Genomic DNA, 22,747 nt, shown 5'->3' with positions numbered 1-22,747 from the left:
TTGACAACGCAGCTGTGCTATGTTACTTTGTACCATAGTCTCTCGGACAATGGAAAGTCCCTGCTAAAAACTCGATGGAGAAGCCAAAAGGCCCGGGGACTGTTTTTTCACTTGCTCGCTCTTGACATAAAAGCAAATCCCGCCTCCCATCGACGTGAGGTAATCATTTCCATTCAGTCATGGCTAAGTGGATGTCTACGGTTCTAACAATAGCGGCAATAGAGTGTGAATTATTGCAATGTCAAAAGTCTGGTTAAGTTATTGTGAAGTCTGGTGCCCTGCTGCAGTAAGCCACTATTCAGCATCGGGCTGGAATCGAACCACCGACATTTGGATCTGTGGAAACACGCTCTAACCACTAAGCGCCCCCCTTATAAGCTCCTTGGCCTAAATGCATTGTTTTGGAATTAGCATGGTGGAAAGCAGAGGGGACCTACGGAGACAATCATTCTTTGTCCCATTTCAGTGCAGTTAGCAAGCAAAAAAGGATTGTTAACAATAAACTCCTTCATCTTTTCAAATGTGACAAAAGTTTGCCAAACGGCTTAGGGTTTTAGAGTTGTATAGAATAAGCAGCATCTCTACAATAATGGGATTTGAACATTGTTGCGGCAGCCAGTGTGTATAAATAGTGAAGACTCCTGGTTAGCCTGGAATCTGCTCAACTCCTGACGAAGTGTTACCCCACATTTCTACCGCCACATTGGTCAAACGCAGCAGTTCCAGTCAAACTGACGTCTCCCCCTCAGTGTTTTGATGGTGCAGCAGTCACCACTTGTTTGATTGGAATAGGGAGATTGGTTTCCTGTAGCAGAGACAGGAATGTGGCTTTGTGTTCACCTTACTCAGTCTGAAGCAGGGTCCAGGGCTGCACCCAACATTCTCTCCCTAACCGCTGGATTCTGGGACATTCTTAAAATAATCCTAATTATAGCCCTGCTCTAGAGGTAAACTCTGCTGGGATAATCGCTGCATTGGCACGGCCGTGAGAAGGCAGAGAGGGGAGCCTTGGAAACAGAACTCAGAGGGCTAATATACAGTGAGGGAAACTCAGCGTATTACTGTAATGTCATTGATTAGAATTAAACTCGTATGTTGCTATATCTATGCTAATGCTATATTTGAAACACTTTTTAAATTCATACTTCTGGGAGATTCCAAATGACGGCCAAAATAAAATGTACAGGAAGAAAATAATGGCAAACACTTGTATTGCGGTAGTCATTATTCATTTTTGAGGCAAGTGAGGCTGCCAATGTGCCATCACTCACACACTACATTCAGGCAGGGAAGGTGAAATGTCTTGCCCAAGGACACGGCAGCAATTTATTCCTGCACAACCTGGGATTTTAACGTTAACCTCACGGTCAAAAGGCTGCCATTTTGAGCCACTGGACCCATCAGAACCCTATCAAGCCTTAGGACCCTCACAGACCGCGCTGAACCTCAGAGAACCCATCAGACCCTCGGAGAACCCATCAGACCCTCATTAACCCATCAGACCCTCAGAGAACCCATCAGACCCTCATGAACCCATCAGACTCTCAGAGAACCCACCAGACCCTCAGAGAACCCATCAGACCCTCATTAACCCACCAGACCCTCAGAGAACCCATCAGACCCTCATTAACCCATCAGACCCACATGAACCCATCAGACCCTCATTAACCCATCAGACCCTCAGAGAACCCATCAGACCCTCATTAACCCATCAGACCCTCATGAACCCATCAGACCCACATGAACCCATCAGACCCTCATTAACCCATCAGACCCTCAGAGAACCCATCAGACCCTCATTAACCCATCAGACCCTCAGAGAACCCATCAGACCCTCATTAACCCATCAGACCCTCATGAACCCATCAGACCCACATGAACCCATCAGACCCTCATTAACCCATCAGACCCTCGGAGAACCCATCAGACCCACATGAACCCATCAGACCCTCATTAACCCATCAGACCCTCGGAGAACCCATCAGACCCTCAGAGAACCCATCAGACCCTCATGAACCCATCAGACCCTCATGAACCCATCAGACTCTCAGAGAACCCACCAGACCCTCGGAGAACCCATCAGACCCACATGAACCCATCAGACCCTCATTAACCCATCAGACCCTCATTAACCCATCAGACCCTCATGAACCCATCAGACCCTCAGAGAACCCATCAGACCCTCATGAACCCATCAGACTCTCAGAGAACCCACCAGACCTTCTGAGAACCCCCATGAACCCCTCTGACCCTGGCGGACCCCTCAGACCATCATGAACCCCTCTGACCTAGCCTGGTTTGGTTTCAGGTGGGAGCTCCTTTGAAACTTTGAAACGATTGGATCTGATTTTCGCTAGTGTTTGGTCGTGACGTATGTACTGCGCCCGAGTGAGTGAAGCAGCTCGGCTATGCTCTTGGGGACATTCCTTGCACATTCCAAGGCTTCAATTTTATTTTCTGGATATTTGGGAGCCGAGCCAGAACGGATTGAAGAGCTTCCATTTCTTTCGTATCCATCGCCATTGCCAAACTACAACCAGCAAATGCGGCGCAAATGCTTGACGTCACCTACAAGCCCCGCCTCCCCCGCTCGCTGATTGGTGGGTTGAAATTCAACCGATGTAACGCGGCCACTGAGATCAGACCCAAACGTACATGTAGGGAAATTATAATTGACCGGAGTTTACGGATGGCTAAGGCCGGGCTACCTCTGACCCCAATGAACCCCTCAGACCCTGGCGGACCCCTCTGACCCTTATGAACCCCTCAATCCCTGGCGGACCCCTCTGACCCTCATGAACCCCTCAGACCCTGGCGGACCCCTCTGACCCTCATGAGCCCCTCAGACCCTGGCGGACCCCTCTGACCCTCACGAATTCGAACCCCTCCGACCCTCATGAACCCCTCAGACCCTCATGAACCCCTCAGACCCTCATGAAGCCCTCAGACCCTCATGAACCCCTCAGACCCTGGCGGGCCCCTCTCACCCTTATGAACCCCTCAGACCCTGGCGGACCCCTCTGACCCTCATGAACCCCTCAGACCCTGGTGGACGCCTATGACCCTCATGAACCCCTCTGACCCTCATGAACCCCTCTGACCCTCATGACCTCAGACCCTCATGAACCCCTCAGACCCTCATGAACCCCTCAGACCCTGGCGGGCCCCTCTCACCCTTATGAACCCCTCAGACCCTGGCGGACCCCTCTGACCCTCATGAACCCCTCTGACCCTCATGAACCCCTCTGACCCTCATGAACCCCTCAGACCCTCATGACCTCAGACCCTCATGAACCCCTCTGACCCTCGTGAACCCCTCAGACCCTCATGAACCCCTCTGACCCTCGTGAACCCCTCTGACCCTCATGAACCCCTCAGACCCTCAGACCCTCATGAACCCCTAAGACCCTCATGAACCCCTCTGACCCTCACGAATTCGAACCCCTCAGACCCTCATGAACCCCTCTGACCCTCACGAATTCGAACCCCTCAGACCCTCATGAACCCCTCAGACCCTCATGAACCCCTCAGACCCTCATGAACCCCTCAGACCCTCATGAACCCCTCAGACCCTCATGAACCCCTCTGACCCTCATGAACCCCTCTGACCCTCATGAACCCCTCAGACCCTCATGAACCCCTCAGACCCTCATGAACCCCTCAGACCCTCATGACCCCCTCAGACCCTCATGAACCCCTCAGACCCTGGTGGACGCCTATGACCCTCATGAACCCCTCTGACCCTCATGAACCCCTCAGACCCTCATGAACCCCTCTGACCCTCATGAACCCCTCTGACCCTCATGAACCCCTCTGACCCTCATGAACCCCTCTGACCCTCATGAACCCCTCTGACCCTCATGAACCCCTCAGACCCTCATGACCTCAGACCCTCATGAACCCCTCAGACCCTCGTGAACCCCTCAGACCCTCATGAACCCCTCAGACCCTCATGAACCCCTCAGACCCTCATGAACCCCTCTGACCCTCATGAACCCCTCTGACCCTCATGAACCCCTCAGACCCTCATGAACCCCTCAGACCCTCATGAACCCCTCAGACCCTTATGAACCCCTCTGACCCTCGTGAACCCCTCAGACCCTCATGAACCCCTCAGACCCTCATGAACCCCTCAGACCCTCATGAACCCCTCAGACCCTGGCGGACCCCTCTGACCCTCATGAACCCCTCTGACCCTCATGAACCCCTCAGACCCTCATGAACCCCTCAGACCCCTAGGGTCTAGACCCTAGAGAAAAAGAGCTCGTGTGTAATTGGAGCGGGAGTTGGGAACAGCCTGTATGGACTGTCGCTGAGTGAGCAGTTCTCTCGCGGCTGGAGGAGCTGGAGGAGCTGAACTGTTACAGCAGGAGTGCTCTGGAGGAGGGCAGTCCGCTAGTGTCCGCGGACAGACGGGACGGACGGGACAGCGAATGACGGGATCGACGCCATGCAGCGCGCATCTGCAGGTAAACAGCGCGGTGATGGGGACGTATCCGCGGGCTGTGGATGGGGTCCGTGCAGCGGGATCAGGGCAGGAGCTGCGCCGCACACGGGTATAGTTTATGGCAGTACCGGGTCTCATGCTGAGGTCTGTCCGAGCAGAGGCTGTGGAGGCTGGAGAACCGCATAGGTGAGAGCGGGAGGAGAGAGGCTGTGTGCGCGGACGCGCAGCTCTCTCTGAAGGTTAAAGATTGCTCTGGGAGCTCTAATAGCAGCTAGCGTTAGCCCCGTTTACTGTGCACTGAGGCCAAACTCCGTGTGTGCGCGCTCCATCACCGTGTTTATTTAATGTATGTAAAGGGCTTTAGTGGACGGGGCGGCTGTGGCTCTCCTCCGGTAACTCAATGGCGTTGACTCGTGTGTCGAAGTTGATGGCGTTTTGCTGTTTGTGATGTGTCAGCCAGTACCGCCCACACGGCGCTGTTATTTTCCTCTGGACTAGGTCATCCATGTGCGCTCTGGACCTGTCCTGTCTGTCTGTGGAGCACAGGGTCAGTGTGGGCTGCCTGCTGCATGTTGGAGGGCATTTGGTTGGTGTTTCTGAGAGCTCACATTTCTGAGCTCTGCCTGTAGTTCAGTAGCCTGTAAAAAAAAAACATAAAAGCATCATGCCAAAGGCTACTTTTCAATGGTTTAAAACACCTGAGCTGGACTTCTGAATATGAAAAAGTGAGCAACAGCAGCTTCACTAGGATTACAAAGTTTATTTTTTTAAAGAGTGTTTTCAGATGATCACATCCTAGATTATTTTCTTATTCCTTTCTTTTTTGTGGATGGTGAAGGTTTGAAGGTGGCTGTAGCAGGTGAGAGGACTGTGTCCTGGATAATTAATCATGGCCTATAATGTCTGGATCTTGTGGTGTATAATGCATGGATGAGCCGTTAAAAGGCTGATGTGCACGTGAGGCCTGTAGGCTTTTCCATAGGTTACAGCTTTTTCCATCTCTGATCATCTCTTTACTCCGCTCCTCTCTCTCCCAGCCCCCACTGAAGTCCGCGTTAATGCCTGAGATTATTGCAACTTGATGCTTTTTTCAGCATAAGAGATGGAGCAGGGCGATATTTGCACCTTTTAGATTATCGGTTAAAGCCCCGACACTTTTATTTTCAAGTCAACCATCTGACCAAATACTTTTCCATTCTACACTTTTCTGCTGCAAAGTTGTCATGCACTCTTTAGTAATGTCACACATAATGTGGCACAGAAAGTCTCCACCTATAGCCCAGAAATGAAACCTGGGACCTTCCTGCTCCAAACCCTCTTTCTATGTCCACAAATCCTCTGCACTTCTTTTTAATTTCTTCTTAGTTTGAATCCCATACAAGATGCCCCCGATTCCAAAAGCAGCCTCTCCCCGTGCATCTCTAACATGATTCAGCCGTTCCGCTCGCCTCACTGCTGCTCTGCCTCTCACTGTCACCCATAACTCAGGACAATGGGTGCACAGGCCTTGAGCTGCCCAGGCCAGCACTGTGGGCACATTCATCTGCGCTCAACAGCCGCCTTCAATCCGCAGCTCAAAACACATTTTTCAGACAAGTCGGCTATTGCAAAAAGATGCGCGATGGACATTTCAAACAAGAGTCTTAATGATTGAAGAAGACTTAAATTGAAACACATCAACAAGAATCACAGGCATCCGAACATGTTTGCAGAGAAGGTCCCAAAAGGATATAACTGTTTTAATGCTAATATTCATTTATTGTTTGTATGTAGTTCAGGGTTGTATTGTGATTAGATTTACAATGTTTAATATTCAGTTCATAGTTTGTTTTTCAGAGTGGCGGTATTGATCGCAAAAATCAATACATTTCAGAGCATTTTTGTAGATGTCTAAACTCCAGACTCAGCAGGTTTTCTGCATAATCAAACCCCACAGTGACGCGGGGACACAGCAGTCCTCCGCTAGAGCGACACAGTTTAGCGCATTCGAATTAAAATTGCAACTAGAATTGTAATTATTTGCACATCACAAAGACGGCAATTTAAGGAGGAAAGTGGGACGGGAATCTCAGCCAAAGTGTTTATTCATTCACTCTTTACTAGGAAATAAACTAACTTGACAAGCAACAGACTTTTTATGTTTACAACCTGCAAACCCTGTAGTTTCAACTCTACAAACATATTCAGAAATGCATGTGGTTCTTCTCTTCAGTTTCTTTTTCAGTCTTCCCTCAAATGTTTCAGCTCCTGGATGTTTTTAAAAGGTGCCCTGGGAACTAAAACTTGAAAAGCAAATTGCAAATGTAATCTGAATTCTTAGTGTAAAGTAGAATAATGCTAATCAGAGAGATCAGCCCTGTTTCTACCTCTCCGCACAATCAACTCTCTCTGCTGTTATGCAACTGTTGCCATTTAAATCAGTCCAGTGTGTGTGTTCAGCTTGATTTCTAGGCCAGGGCTGCTGTCACTGAGGCTGCTGCTGCGCGGGATCCCCTCAGAGCTGCTGCGTTCTTTGTCATGTGACGCCAAGGCCCGTGTCATGTGACGGCAGGGCTGACGCAGGTGGGAGGGGCCTGGGCCACTCGCATCACGCATCATTGCTTTCATATGTGCCCTATATGTTGAGTGTGTGCCACGCAGCTGCGGCCTGTCTCCGGATCCCTGCTCCTCGGAGTCCAGTGTGACTGACTCTGACTTGTGGTGACAGCATGACCGATCGCTGTGTCCGCGGATCAAAAAACAGCCCCGGAATCATGTCAGATAGAGGCAGAAAGTGTGATTGTGTGACATAAAAGCACCGGCATGTCTGAGGTCTGACACCGTGCAGGGAACAATGGCATTAAAAAGATCTTCTTTTTGATCATTGGGCTGAGCTGATCTGACACAAAAACAAAATATCAAGCATGGTTTAAAATACTTGAATTGAGAAATATGTCTCTGGTTTCGAGCAGTTTTCACTCATTTAGACTTTTATCCTGATCGGACTCAGAATACTTTCCCTGTTTTATGACATTTCAGTCTGGTAATCAGAAGGTAATCTTGCTTGCAATAAGAAAGTAAAACTGCCAATGGGACAAGTGCTATTTTCTTTTCCCATCAGCAGATTACAACCTGAAATAAAGACAAAATTTAGAGTCAGAAATATCTCAAAGCAAGTCAAATGGTGACACTTTATAATAAGGTTACATGAAGTCATGCATGAATAACATGAAATTAGGCATAAATAATGCATGATTTCATGATGTGTTCATGCATGACGATATCATGACTCATCATGACTTAACATGACTTCATGTTCTTTCATGCATGAATGAATGAAGTAACTACTGTAATGAAATCATGAGAAAATCTTGTTAATATATCATGATCTTAGAATCATGATGAATTCACAAAAACATTTTGATTTTTTTTTAACAAAAACATTAACTAATTGTAATTATGACATTTATGCATTAATATCATGATTCATCATGATTTTTAAGCAAATTTGTTTGCAGGTTTTACCAACATTTACTGCTGTACTGAACTCATCATTTGCTAATCCTTAGTTCCTTCATAAGTTCATGATTGTGTCCCCTTTACTAAAGTGATGCACTTTTAAACCCATAATGCACTGTGGACACTTATAAATTATAATGTCTATGATGTTTGTTTTGTCCAATAAACACCTTGATTATTGTTCAAAGCTTAAAAGTTTAGTACAGAGGACACAATCATCATGAAGATTTCTTAAAAATCATGATGAATCATGATATTAATGCATAAACGTCATAATTAGGTAAAGTTTTTGTTAAAAAAAGATCATGATTAACAAGATTTTCTCCTGAATTCATTACAGTAGTTACTTCATTAATTCATGCATGAAGTCGTCTATGAAAGATCATGACGTTATGTTAACTCATGATCAGTCATTATATCGTCATGCATGACTTCATGTAACCTCATTATAAAGTGTTACCAGTGAAATAATCCAGGTTACGTGACTAACCTGACTAACCAACTAAACCTTGACTTGTCAAAACAATTACCATAAACAGTTATGCTCAGTTTGAGACATTTAAAGCTGGGGTACCTGACTTTTTCTTGTTGCAAAGTTTTTTTTATTTATTTTTTATTTATTTTTTTTATTACAACTTTAAAGTAGAAACGTCAGGCCCAAAGGCACTGACGGCTGGTTCATGAATATTAAAACATAACATCAAAGATCAGCCTCTTATCAGTGTCCCATAATTTGTTTTTAAAACAGTCCAAAGTCATAGCCATAGCACATAACTGCAAAGTTTCTCCTGTGTTTCTAGTAGCTTTTACTATGTAGATGTAGAGTATATAGTAAACAAACATTGTCTTCAACTATGTTTTATATTGAACAACGGAAGATAGAAGTAGAATCTAAATCAGTGGAATTTATTTTGGGGCTGGTCCCCCACTTTACTTTGCCACTGCTCAAAGATGTACACGGGCTTGAAAAGTGCAGATAATTACTTTCATTTCAAATTTTAAAAATGTATTTGTCAATTAATTTCAAAATGAATTGAAATAGTTAATTCTCTTGTTCTTGTTGTAGAGCAGGGGGTGGGGAGTAAGGGGTGGAAGCACAGGGAGGACAGGGAGGACAGGGAAAGGACGGAGTTCAGCTTCCTGATGGCCTGGTGTATGAAACTGTTCTTCAGTCGACCTGGCCCGTGGATTCCACAGTCTCCTCCCTGAAGGCATTTCCTTGAAGAGACTGTGTAATGGATGCGTAGGGTCCTATTTGTGGGTGAGACGGGTGGAGTACATCTCCTTAATAGAGGGGAGAGGGGCTCCGCAGATCTTCTCCACTGCTCTCATGATGCTCTGGAGGCTCCTTCAGCAGGAGGCAGTGCTGGCGCCGTGCCACACAGTGATGGAGCTGGTCAGGATGCTCTCTATAGTCCCTCTGTAGAAGAACCACACAGTGATGGAGCTGGTCAGGATGCTCTCTATAGTCCCTCTGTAGAAGAACCACACAGTGATGGAGCTGGTCAGGGTGCTATAGTCCCTCTGTAGAAGAACCTCACAGTGATGGAGCTGGTCAGGATGCTCTCTATAGTCCCTCTGTAGAAGAACCTCACAGTGATGGAGCTGGTCAGGATGCTCTCTATAGTCCAGGGGTGTCAAACTCATTTTGGGTCGCGGGCCGAAATTCAGCTCCCACGGCGGGTCGTGGGCCACATATAATAGAGAAAATGTTTCCAATAAATGAATAATAATAAGCTGTGATTTGATCAAAGCCCCAACTTGACTGTAGCTTCATCAATGACAACGGCTGACACTTGTATTGCACTTTACAAGCCTGTGTCACAAGTTCCTGAAAGTGCAGTAGTCATTATTCATTCACTCGGTGGTGGTAAACTTTTATTGAAGCCACAGCCGCCCTGGGGCAGACTGTCCATTTACCACATGGCTATATAATGTGTTGTTCATATCCTGAGCTCTTATTATGTCAGTGCCCTCTGCTGGACACGTGTGGAACTCTTTCCTTTTTTTTAATTTAATGCCCTCTAGTGGCTAGAATGAGCATTCTGGTTATTCTTTAAAAATTCATAACTCCGCACAGGAATGGGCTAGAGACTGACTTTTTTTTTTTGACATACTCTGGAATTTATGCTCTACAGGGCAGGGGCCGGATTAAATCATCTATGTTTGACACCCCTGCTATCGTCCCTCTGTAGAAGAACCACACAGTGATGGAGCTGGTCAGGATGCTCTCTATAGTCCCTCTGTAGAAGAACCACACAGTGATGGAGCTGGTCAGGATGCTCTCTATAAGTCCCTCTGTAGAAGAACCACACAGTGATGGAGCTGGTCAGGATGCTCTCTATAGTCCCTCTGTAGAAGAACCACACAGTGATGGAGCTGGTCAGGATGCTCTCTATAGTCCCTCTGTAGAAGAACCACACAGTGATGGAGCTGGTCAGGATGCTCTCTATAGTCCCTCTGTAGAAGAACCTCACAGTGATGGAGCTGGTCAGGATGCTCTCTATAGTCCCTCTGTAGAAGAACCACACAGTGATGGAGCTGGTCAGGATGCTCTCTATAGTCCCTCTGTAGAAGAACCACACAGTGATGGAGCTGGTCAGGATGCTCTCTATAGTCCCTCTGTAGAAGAACCACACAGTGATGGAGCTGGTCAGGATGCTCTCTATAGTCCCTCTGTAGAAGAACCACACAGTGATGGAGCTGGTCAGGATGCTCTCTATAGTCCCTCTGTAGAAGAACCACACAGTGATGGAGCTGGTCAGGATGCTCTCTATAGTCCCTCTGTAGAAGAACCACACAGTGATGGAGCTGCTCAGGATGCTCTCTATAGTCCCTCTGTAGAAGAACCACACAGTGATGGAGCTGGTCAGGGTGCTCTCTATAGTCCCTCTGTAGAAGTTGCACATAACGGAGGCTGGGACTCTGGCTCTTCTTAACTTGCGGAGAAAGTAGAGACGCTGATTACTTTTACTCACCAGTGATGTAGTGTGCATGGTCCAGGAGAGCTTCTCTGTGATGTGCACACCCAGGAACTTAGTGCTGGTCACCCTCTCCCCAGCAGCACTGTTGACTGTTAGAGGAGCATGCTGGCTCTTTAAAAGTCCACAACAATAATTTTTGTCCTCTCCACATTTAGAGAGAGATTTGCTTGAACAATTTGGACATGCAGGAGGGATTATGAGAGCTAGAAATGAGTTTGGGCCGATTAAAAAAAAATGTAGAGTTTGTACAGGAAAACTCAGGCTTTAAACTAATCTAGATGATCACTTTTGGGAGTGAGAGAGAGCAATGCTGTAGTGATTAGAATGTATTTGTAATAAGCTGCACTTAAGGAAAATCTGCCGACGTTTAAAACAATCCTTCGTTTAGTCCAACTCAAAATCCTGAGTAGTTTGACCTGAGCCTATGCCCTTGTAACACTAAAGAACGAGTCCGTCAGCAGGTCTTTATTGTAGTTATATATAATGATTTGTGCTGTCCTCTGCTATAACTACTGCTCCTACCTCAACAGAGGCCCGAACAGTAGCTCAACTCTAAAAACCTGCCGTCGGAGCCAAGAGGGCCTTTGACTTTGAGACCTGAGAGTCCCTGAAGGAGACCCCTCGGTCGCGGACTGCGCCCTTCCTCAGGAAGCGCCTCGCTCGGGGCTCTCGGATGTCACATGGGCAGTCACGCCGGGACCCCGTGTGTGCACTGAGTCCTGATAAAGACGTGACAGCGGGAGGCGCCGTAGTCGTAGTAAACGTTTGTCATGTTGTAGTACTATGTTATTAATAAAAGTGGGTTTGGTTAGTCTGGGCCGGCACACGCCCTCTGTGGCTCAGACATGTGTTCTCCAGATGTGTTCCTCTGCTGATTTACGTCACACGTCTCCTCCGTCTGCAAAAACACCCCCTTTCTCACTTTCTCCCACTCTCTTTCAGAGCTATTATGATGAGCACAATGCTTCCACGTTTGGGACAGGAAAACATAGCGTCCATTGTACTAACTGATGCTTTGGTATAAATAGAGTTATTCATTTGCACAAAAGCACCAGTTGTGTTTTGTTTGAAACAAGAAAGAACAATTCTCTACTTATTTGTGCATTTTACAAGTATTTGGGCATGGGAGTGGGGAGTTGTTTTAGGGAGTGAAGCCCTTTATCTCCTTGTCCTAACACTGCCCTAAGTCTTTAGAGACACTTGTTACTCTCTCTCTGTGATGTTTCCTCCTCTCTCAGCCATGGACTCCGTGGTGCTGTTGATCCTTCCGCTGCTGTGAGGAAGACTTTGCGACACCTGTCTCCGATGTGACCATGTACAGTGTGGACGACCTCCTCATCTCTCATGGATACAAGCTGCCCAAACAGTCCAGCTCCGGCCCCCCAGCCCGCCCCGCCCCCTCGGTGTCCCCTCCCTCCTACAGCAGGCACCAGCAGCTCCTGGAGAGACCCCGGACGGTCAACGGCTACTGCAGCTACACCATCAACAGCAGCCACCCCCGGGAGAGGAGCCAGTCCAGGCAGGAGCGTCCCATCAGTGACATAGGGTACGTGTGGGCACAGCAGATATATTTGCAGATATATGTAACAGTTTGTGGGTTTATTTGTCAATATGAAAGGATTAAAGTAAAAGATTTTAGCATCAAATTGTGGAGTATCTTTTTTAACCTCTGCCCACTCTTATCTCTGTGTTAATTCTGCTATATTTTCCAGTGCGTAAACTAACTGTTACCTCTGAGGCGTCATGTTTGTTATAATTGTAGAATCTCCCAAGTGGAAACCTGTAGCTGCGTGTGAGCTTCTAGCTCCATCTAGTGTCCATGTATTGACACAAAACAATGTGTTCAGTTGAGCAATCCTGTATAATTGTTGCTGTTTTCTAGGTTCTGTGATGTAAACCGCAGTCTTCCGCTGCAGGCTAAGGATGTGTCCTACTGGAGGAGGAAAGCACAGGACTTTGCGATGTTGTTAGACTACACAGACTACAAAGAAGCAGCTGGTGGGGGCCGACAGGGAAGTTATGCAAGGCCAGAGAGAGCTGAGGAGGTGAGGGCCCCGGGGCCCGTGGAGGAGTGTCCCAGGTCAGAGAGGCCCCGCTGCAGGGAGAACCAGCAGCTCCTTCCTTGGAGGACAACTGAGAGAAAGTGCCAGAGCCTAGGCGCAGAGGAGTGGCACCCCGCAGGAGAGCAGAGGTTACTCAGTCGGACCCCTGAGGGCATGGTCCTGCCCCGGACTAAAGCCAAAACACAGTCCCTTCCCAGGATGCAGACCAACTGCCGTCAGTATGTTCCTCTGTTTCATCAGAGCACCTACAGAGCCCCACGCTGGCCTGACAGCAGCAGACCAGCCAGTGCAAACCAGCTGTTTATCACACCAAAGCCTCGCTTCACCCGCCCCCCCAGACCCCCGTCATATGAGATGCACCAGCAGATCAGGGGCAGCTGTGAGCTGCTGTCTGGGAGAGACTCTGTCAGGGAAAGAACACCACTCCCTCGACTAAGGACTGCAGAATCTCATCTGGACTATTTTGCACAGGACTGTGGACCTCCAGGTTACATCCCTCCCCCGTCTTATAAAAGAGCGCCCATAATGGATGGGGTCTGCAGGGATTATGGGGAAGTCGCCATCAACTACAGGTACAGTCAAATGCACTCCTAAAGGGAGTGAAAGCCATTGCATAATATTTAAATTGACTAAAATCAAGAGTAGGGAAAAATACCAACATTTCACTCTTTAAGGATACGCAGGTCTCCTTCAGTACTGTTCATATGATGGTTTAGTACAGACAGGTACTGTTCATATGATGGTTTAGTACAGACAGGTACTGTTCATATGATGCTTTAGTACAGACAGGTACTGTTCATGTGATGGTTTAGTACAGACAGGTACTGTTCATATGATGGTTTAGTACAGACAGGTACTGTTCATATGATGGTTTAATACAGACAGGTACTGTTCATATGATGGTTTAATACAGACAGGTACTGTTCATATGATGCTTTAGTACAGACAGGTACTGTTCATATGATGCTTTAGTACAGACAGGTACTGTTCATATGATGGTTTAATACAGACAGGTACTGTTCATATGATGGTTTAGTACTGACAGGTACTGTTCATATGATGGTTTAATACAGACAGGTACTGTTCATGTGATGGTTTAGTACAGACAGGTACTGTTCATATGATGGTTTAATACAGACAGGTACTGTTCATATGATGGTTTAGTACAGACAGGTACTGTTCATATGATGGTTTAGTACTGACAGGTACTGTTCATATGATGGTTTAATACAGACAGGTACTGTTCATATGATGGTTTAGTACAGACAGGTACTGTTCATATGATGGTTTAATACAGACAGGTACTGTTCATATGATGCTTTAGTACAGACAGGTACTGTTCATATGATGGTTTAGTACAGACAGGTACTGTTCATATGATGGTTTAATACAGACAGGTACTGTTCATATGATGCTTTAGTACAGACAGGTACTGTTCATATGATGCTTTAGTACAGACAGGTACTGTTCATATGATGGTTTAGTACAGACAGGTACTGTTCATATGATGGTTTAGTACAGACAGGTACTGTTCATATGATGGTTTAGTACAGACAGGTACTGTTCATATGATGGTTTAATACAGACAGGTACTGTTCATATGATGCTTTAGTACAGACAGGTACTGTTCATATGATGCTTTAGTACAGACAGGTACTGTTCATATGATGCTTTAGTACAGACAGGTACTGTTCATATGATGGTTTAGTACAGACAGGTACTGTTCATATGATGGTTTAGTACAGACAGGTACTGTTCATATGATGGTTTAGTACAGACAGGTACTGTTCATATGATGGTTTAATACAGACAGGTACTGTTCATATGATGGTTTAATACAGACAGGTACTGTTCATATGATGTTTAATACAGACAGGTACTGTTCATATGATGTTTAATACAGACAGGTACTGTTCATATGATGGTTTAATACAGACAGGTACTGTTCATATGATGGTTTAATACAGACAGGTACTGTTCATATGATGGTTTAATACAGACAGGTACTGTTCATATGATGGTTTAATACAGACAGGTACTGTTCATATGATGGTTTAATACAGACAGGTACTGTTCATATGATGGTTTAATACAGACAGGTACTGTTCATATGATGGTTTAATACAGACAGGTACTGTTCATATGATGTTTAATACAGACAGGTACTGTTCATATGATGGTTTAATACAGACAGGTACTGTTCATATGATGTTTAATACAGACAGGTACTGTTCATATGATGGTTTAATACAGACAGGTACTGTTCATATGATGGTTTAGTACTGACAGGTACTGTTCATATGATGGTTTAATACAGACAGGTACTGTTCATATGATGCTTTAGTACTGACAGGTACTGTTCATATGATGGTTTAATACAGACAGGTACTGTTCATATGATGTTTAATACAGACAGGTACTGTTCATATGATGGTTTAATACAGACAGGTACTGTTCATATGATGGTTTAGTACTGACAGGTACTGTTCATATGATGGTTTAATACAGACAGGTACTGTTCATATGATGCTTTAGTACTGACAGGTACTGGAAATGAGTTTAGGGTCTAAGCTGTACATTTTCATTCATTACTTCAATGTATTCTTCTGTAGCATGAAGCTTAGGCACAAGCCATACATACAAACAAACAAACAAACAAACACCAGAGTCCCTGTAGGATTATGCTGAACACTGACTCACATGGGACTGTTGATGGATTTGTGTCTGCATCACTTCACTACATGTTTATTACACTACAACTTGTCCCTCTGTTTGGGGTCACAGGGAAATGTTCGGGAATATGATACAATATGATCACAATATAATATAAATCCTACCAACCCTTGGTAATTGGCCCATTACCAAGGGTTGTGCTGATGCTGTGGAAGTTGGAACAAGGGAGACATTTATAAAAAGGCTAATCTTATGTAATCAGTGAATAGGTTCATGTTATTGAATTTGCTTTGATGTAGCACAGGGGCATTTGGCACAAAATAGACAAACCAGTTTTAGCACGGGGAGGGCCCGGGGGCCAAATCCGGCCCTCCAGCACAGAACTTCTGGCCCCAAGATGATTTTGAGAATAAAATTACATGCAAATAATAGATCAAATACCTGCTCTAGAAATGCGGGAAAATACTGTCAGTATTTTTTACATTTCCTGGCAGAACAACCCACTTGGTCATATATTATGTAAAACATTGCCGTTTGTAGAAAATGGTTCTTCAGAAGTTTATTTCATTGTCTACTGACAATAATGACATGCTATGATTCAATCACAAGTCATTTGTCACTTTTCAGTATTTATATTTTCTTTTAGATACAATAATACTTTTAAGCAAAAGTTGCTGTTTTAAATATAACATTACTACAATGTGTTGACAGTAATACACAAATGAGCAATGAGCATTACAGTTATTTCCCTCACAGATAGGTTATGTTTCTGAATGAGCACTAGTTGACTGTCTCTCCTGGTGTCTTGCTCAGGTACAGAGGAGATGTGTACCAGCAGCTGCACAGGACTCCGGACGGCTCTCACTGGTGCCCCCCACGGTCCGGAGGGTGCAGCACCACTGCCCACTCCAGGCAGCTTTACCCTGTCTATGTGACCCAGGACAGGCCAGGAGCTCGGGTCCAGTACATCCCCTATGACCACCCTTCAACACTGGGCGGAAACTCCCTAACAGACTCCGACAAGATCCGCCACATTCGCAAGGAGCTTCCGAGCCTCACCGTGTCCGAGCCAGCCTCCGGCAACAGTGCCTTTTTACCCCCACCCTTGGGACCTTCACTCGTTGGAAATTTGGTCAATGACTCTAATCCTGCATATGGAGAGTATGAAGGCGACAATAGCAGGTGGCACAGACATTTGCACAAAGAAACTGTGGATAACATCCCAGCAACTGACCAAAACTACAACAGGTATCACAAAATCCAACATGGCCCACGCCCAACATCTCCCTTTTCAGCTTTCCATGTGCCAGCGTCCTCCTCGGGCTTGAGATGTAGGTCAGAGCATGGCTTTTTAGAGACCGTCACACAAGTGAAGCAAATCAGGCCAGATTTTGGGTCGGACGACAACAGGAACCCAAAGAGGAGGTTCAGTGAGACCATCTTCTGCCTTGTGTCTGTTCCTGTCCACACTCCTACCAACCTGAACAAGAACGCTCCTGCGGACCAGAACAACAACGAGACAACGAGCCATGCCATCCCCGACACGTTCGCCGTCGGCCTGAAGGAGAGCCGTCCTGTGAGGAGCAAATCTGTCAACCAAGTGCCCATTTGGAGCCACTACTCTACCTTAGACAGCAGTGGCACCTCGTCTCTGAGGAACTACAAAAGAGCACCGCTCCGAAAAGAAATAATTGACGCGTGGGCTCTTCAGGCCAATGACAACAAGGAGATGTACTCTCGCTCATGGCCAGGACACCAGTACCGCAACCAGGAAACTCAGACCGGCTCACCATTAGTCAAAAGTCCCGAGCCTGAGGACAAACCCTCTCAGGCGGTGCCAGGCATCACTGCAGACATTACTTCAACAAATGGCTACCTTTTAAAGGACCAGAGAAACCTCCAACTTTCCAGCAATAGTGCTTTTTCTCCACTTAATCCGAGCCAACGTCCATGTGAGAAGGCTTCCCCTTCAGAGCTAGTTTCCCCTTTGAAGGACTCCAACACGGGGAAGCAGCCTGTTTCCAGTCCCACACAAAACTCTCCGGCTCCTTCAGAAGACCGCACCGAGCAGGTCAGCTTTGGCCAGTTCCTGTTAAAACCTGTGGACCGGCGTCCGTGTGACGCAATCGGAGAGTTAGAAAGTATTAATAAAGTAATGGGAGACACTATTAGCAAGAGGGCCAGCATGAGTGTGAACAGGAATGGGAAGAAGAAACACAACATCCATCGGTCAGGGGCGCAGTCAATGGAGGACATGCATTTGGAGAAACCCTGTTACTTCAATGTGCGTTCAAAGTCCTTTACCTCAGCTGCTGATGTGGACACTGAAGGACGCTGCTCCTTTGACAAGCCAGACAATGAGCGCGTCCCTCCCACACAAGAGCACACTTGCTTCACACTGGACAGTGAGCTGACTCAACAGGAAATACCAGTCCCTCAAGAGTCCATGCTTCGAGATGTTGGTCTAAAAGTCTATACCGAAACTGGCCCTACGGAGCCCACACCGCGCTCATGTTCTGTTCCTCCTTTTCAATCTTTAGACGAGCTCGCATGGGTCACAACAACCGCAAAAGATAGCCAGGAGCACAAGATGCATAAAGAAGCTAGAGCCAAAAGCAGCCACAAGCACCACACGTCCGGGGTGAGTCTGCGGATTTGCCGAAGCCGCAGCGAAAGCAGCAGGTCATCTCACAAGCGGGAGTGCTCACCGCACGTCAACAAGCTCAACAGGGTGGGGTCCTGTCCCAACAATAATGAGGCGAGTGTTGCGGATGAACACCTGGAGAACCTACTCGTCCAAGAGAAAACAAACTCTTTGCCCGCGGAAGACTTTAGCCACCTGTATGAAGTGAAATGTCCAGACGGTATCCCCGAAAACGAGTCCATAGAGCAACGAGCAGCTCGAATTCTGGGCATTGCCATTCCGGTGGGAGCGCTGGGTGTTGAGAAAGTAGAGGAAGTGCACGAGGGTGAGTCGAAAGTTGACAGAGAAGAGGGAAAAGCAGAGAAAGATTCCGATAACTGTATTCTCTCGCTATTCGAAACGCATAACCAAGATCCAACTGCGAGCGTTTGTAGCGAAGAGGCAGACCAGCAAGTTCTGGACGATGCTGTTCCAGTGGGAGTCTTGTGTTTTGAAAAAGGAGAGGCAATACAAGATGGTAGTGAGTCCAAAGTTGAGCAGGATAAGGAAGAAAGAGTGAAAGATCCCAGTAACTGTGTTCAATCTGTGCCAGCAGAGATCATTTGTAGTGAGGAGATAACCCAGCAAGTTCTGGACAACGCTCTTCGAGTAGGAGCCTTGTTTGTCGAGAAGGCAGAGTTAAAGCAAGATGGTGAGTCTAAAGTTGAGGAGGGAGAGGAAGAAGTGGATCCCAGTGACTGCATTCCATCGGTAGCAGATGTTCATGACCTAGAACCAACAGAGAACATTTGTTGTGAGGCGACAACTCAACATATTCTGGACTCTCTAAGGACAGAACAAAGCCCATGTGCTGAAGTAAGTCCCGACTGCTCCACGGAAACTCCCAGCAGAAAGGAAGATGCTGTGAAAGAAGGCCAGAGTAAAGAGCTGTTGGAAGACGGGGTAATGTTAAGGAAAGAAGAAAAATCAAACGGGAAAGTTGCAATACGTAGCAGGGAAGAAAAGTTAGAGGAACACTGTGGTAATGTGGATTCTCAGCAAAGGCAGGGGACGGAGTTAAAGGAGGAGATTCTTATTGCACTAGTGGACGACGAGGGAATCAAAGAAGTGGCTGAACTGGCGACAGGGGATCCAGGGAAGGTCGAGCCGAAGGTTCTGGGAGGTGTAGGAAAGGAGGGGCGAGAGAGGAACGCATCAACAGGTGGTGAAAACAGCCGGGTCGGGCCAGCCAAACCCCCCAAACCCAAGCAACGCACCAAGCTCCAAAAGCCCGCCCTGCTGCCCAAACCGCGCTGCGTCCCCAAGAGAGAGATCCGCCTGCCGGCCCACGGCGCCACCAGCACGGAGGTCCAGAACAGGAGCGATATACCCGGTAAGTGCACCATGGAGGTCGTTTATAATGTGGTCTCACAGATTTTACCTAGCCTGCTAGTTTAGGATCGAGAAAAAGGCTTTGCTATACTTAGATGCATAGTAAACAAAATGTTTTGTTTTATCCACAAATGTCTGCTATTAGAATATGAATCATAATAAAGGACAACATAAATAAATCAGACATATTTATTGCCATTTTCATTGAGAAGTTTCTGAAAATGTAATCACTCTTACTCTTACTGAAAACAAAATCAGGTACAGGGCCTTTAATGCAAGATGGATTTATCAATACCTTATATTGGTTTATTCAAAGTGACGCATTGCAGCTGCCGTGGTAAGGCAGGGCAGTCGGCGCCGCAGGAGGATAGCAGACCGCTTTCCATGGACTTACAGTTGGCAGAAACCTATCGATATCTATTTCTAAAAGTTTCAATTACATCATTAAACCAAATTGCCTTTTTGGCCAGCAGCACACTCTGAAAGTTTCAAGCACTGACACGGCATCGTTCCGTCGCCAGAAAACTTTATTGCATTTTGTCAGACCTGTAAGCTAATCATTCGAACGATACTTCGTAATATACAGGAGCTATTTTTATGCTTTAAGATATTTTGTGCAGTTCCCTGTGGTTATAGTATTCCCTGTCGCCTCTCTGTAACAGTAAAAAGTGACAAAGGCAGGATAGTTGAGCTTTGTGAGTTCAGTTCCGCTTCAGTTTGACATTATTTCAAACATTACCATGCAAGTACCATTTTAGATTAGGTGAACTGGGCCATAATGTCCAGAATGTGACCTATTTGAAAACGCACGCACACTGACTGAACTGTGTGCTCTCCTCCTCAGACAACTACGACCCGAGTCGAGTGGAGAGAGTGTAGCCCTGGCTCAGAGGAACACCTTCTGTCACTGTGGAAAAGACCACCGGTCCTCCTCGGTGCTCCTCGGTCCTCCTCGGTGCTCCTCGGTCCTCCTGAGTCCTACATGAGCTTTTCAGTGTCCCGTCTACACTTTGGCCTCTCCTTGAGCTCGTGTGGAATATGAATGTACAAGCGTTTCTGTTCATCGAATATCACATCTCAGTGTAAGAAAAAAAAAAAGATCATAGTATTGCATCACAATCAGTATTATCCCACCCCTATTGTACATAAGACGTAAAGGATTTTCTATCAGACTTATCAAAGTACTATTCAGCTGAAGAAATGTATATTTTCTTATCAGTGTTACACATGATACATTTTAGAGATGTATGTGTCCCTGCTCTTCCTTCTATCCTTTTGTGTGATAGAGAATGTAATGAAATGATCAACACTGTGCTCCTCCACTTTCACTCTCAGCAATATGGTTGTCCTACACAGTGTGGTATTTGTACGGCAGTCCCATTAGTCCTCACCCTGATGTGCTCTCATGTACTTTAAAGTAGAGCGGCGAGATTTTCTTCTCAAATTATCCGATTGCGATGAGATTTCCAATTTATGTTCATATCCAAAATTCTTTTCAAAGTGCACACTTGAGAAAAGACTAGAGCTCATGCATGCATTCCAGAACATGTTTGTAGACGTCTAAACTACAAAGATAGTTTTACACAAACGATACCCTACCGAGATACAGTATTTTTTTTAGAAAGGAAATGATCCTGCCCTTATTGTGATTTGATAATATGTGATATAATCTTGCAGCCCTACTCACGAGACCTTTTCTTGGTTTTACTGTAACACACTAGTTCAAGATCGTCAAAAGCACAACACAATATGTATAGTCACAACAAACCCAGTGCCAAGTCGAAACATCTGGAATGGAGACGCTCATGAAATCCAAACAAAAGAATCATTTTGAACCCTAGCCCTCCTCCTTTGGTGGATCCGGAGGTGTCTGTGTTTTTTGTGGCATTAGTCAAAAGTGTTGCATATCCGTGCTATTTGAGTGTCCAGTTTTACAGGTGCTGGTCGGTGCAGTGGTGTTTCCTTGTGTGGACTTATGCTGTGGACAGTGTCAGGTTAATAGGTCGAATGTAAACCATTGAAAGCATCATCACTCATTCAACTTATTTACTCCAAAATATCTTTTATGGCAATAATTCAAATAAGAAATCGAATATTGAGTGTGCTATTTAGAGTGTACAAAACAATACTGGTAAAAAAGACATCATCTTTATAATAAATTAAGACATATCAGTGTTTTTTGAGTTTTATGTGCAACTGCAGTTGGTAAAACTCTCATCTCGTATGGCGAAGCAATATTAGTAACGGCAAGTACTTACCAAAAGGACCTTTCTGCTATGCACTGGGCGTACCGCTGTCTGCCAGGGGCGGCTCTGGCTAAGGGTTTGGCTGTGGAGATGCGGGTTTGGTACGTGTGGGAGTCTGCTGGCAGATGGAGCTATGGGATGGGAGCGTGCCGCCTGATTGGTTGTTGCCGGTGTTGGCGGTGAGTGTGGCAGTTTGCTGGTGAAAGTGGCTGTATACCGACGAGTGTGGCTGTACGGCGGCGGCTAAGTGTGACAGTTCGCTGGTGAGTGTGGCAGTGTGACGAATGTTGAGGGCCGTTTCTAGCTTTGTAAAAAGGAATTTAAGTAAAACCTTCAGCTGTTTCATAGGGCTGGACGAACAAACAAACAAAGATCGAACAAAGACGAACAAAGATCTATCACCATTTTTTTTGTCATATTGATCTGTTTTTTTAATATATATATAATAAAATGTAGCAGCTTCATGAACTTAGTCACATCTTTTATACAAACCTCAGCTGTGGCATGGTCGTACAGTGGTTAGCACTCACCGCTAGAAGGTCCGGGTTCAATTCCCACCTGGACGGGGCCTTTCTGTGTGGAGTTTGCATGTTCTCCCCGTGTCTGCGTAGGTTTCCTCCGGGTACAGTTTCTCCTGCCATCAAAAACATGTACAACAGGTTAATCCTCTGGCCCGGCCCACGTTGGCAGCTCACTGCTCCTACAGGTCGCCCAGCGACATTGAGGATGGGTCAAATGCGGAGAATGAATTTCCCTACAGGGATTAAGAAAGTACAGCTTTACCTAAACCTTAATTTAACACACGTCTGTCTCATCCAAAC

The 22,747-nt window shown here is 46.1% G+C and overlaps 1 protein-coding gene across 3 annotated transcripts; it reads left to right on the top strand.

Moving 5' to 3' along the window:
• Positions 1-4,281: 4,281 nt before the first annotated feature.
• Positions 4,282-21,262, top strand: jcada (junctional cadherin 5 associated a). Of its 3 annotated transcripts, XM_079575733.1 has the most exons (6): positions 4,282-4,469; positions 12,168-12,475; positions 12,812-13,564; positions 16,479-18,826; positions 18,998-19,681; positions 20,525-21,262. In XM_079575733.1, exons 2-6 carry the CDS (start codon positions 12,243-12,245, stop codon positions 20,557-20,559), a joined length of 4,053 nt encoding a protein of 1,350 aa, XP_079431859.1. In that variant the 5' UTR covers positions 4,282-4,469; positions 12,168-12,242; the 3' UTR covers positions 20,560-21,262. The 3 variants fall into 3 exon arrangements, with proteins under 3 accessions (XP_079431859.1, XP_079431857.1, XP_079431858.1); XM_079575731.1 differs by having other exon boundaries at positions 16,479-19,681; XM_079575732.1 differs by lacking the exon at positions 4,282-4,469 and adding an exon at positions 4,481-4,633 and having other exon boundaries at positions 16,479-19,681.
• Positions 21,263-22,747: the final 1,485 nt, after the last annotated feature.

The sequence above is a fragment of the Gobius niger genome, assembly GCF_951799975.1.
Source record: "Gobius niger genome assembly, chromosome: 18".
NCBI classification, from domain to species: domain Eukaryota; kingdom Metazoa; phylum Chordata; class Actinopteri; order Gobiiformes; family Gobiidae; genus Gobius; species Gobius niger.
Note: the sequence above shows the minus strand (reverse complement) of the source record. Positions and strands in the feature narration are given on the sequence as shown.

Coding starts and splice junctions, on each gene's coding strand:
- jcada (XM_079575731.1), top strand. CDS start 12,243: ATGTACAGTGTGGACGACCTCCTCATCTCTCATGGATACAAGCTGCCC. Junction 13,565..16,478: donor GAAGTCGCCATCAACTACAG/GTACAGTCAAAT, acceptor TGTCTTGCTCAG/GTACAGAGGAGATGTGTACC. Junction 19,682..20,524: donor GAACAGGAGCGATATACCCG/GTAAGTGCACCA, acceptor TCTCCTCCTCAG/ACAACTACGACCCGAGTCGA.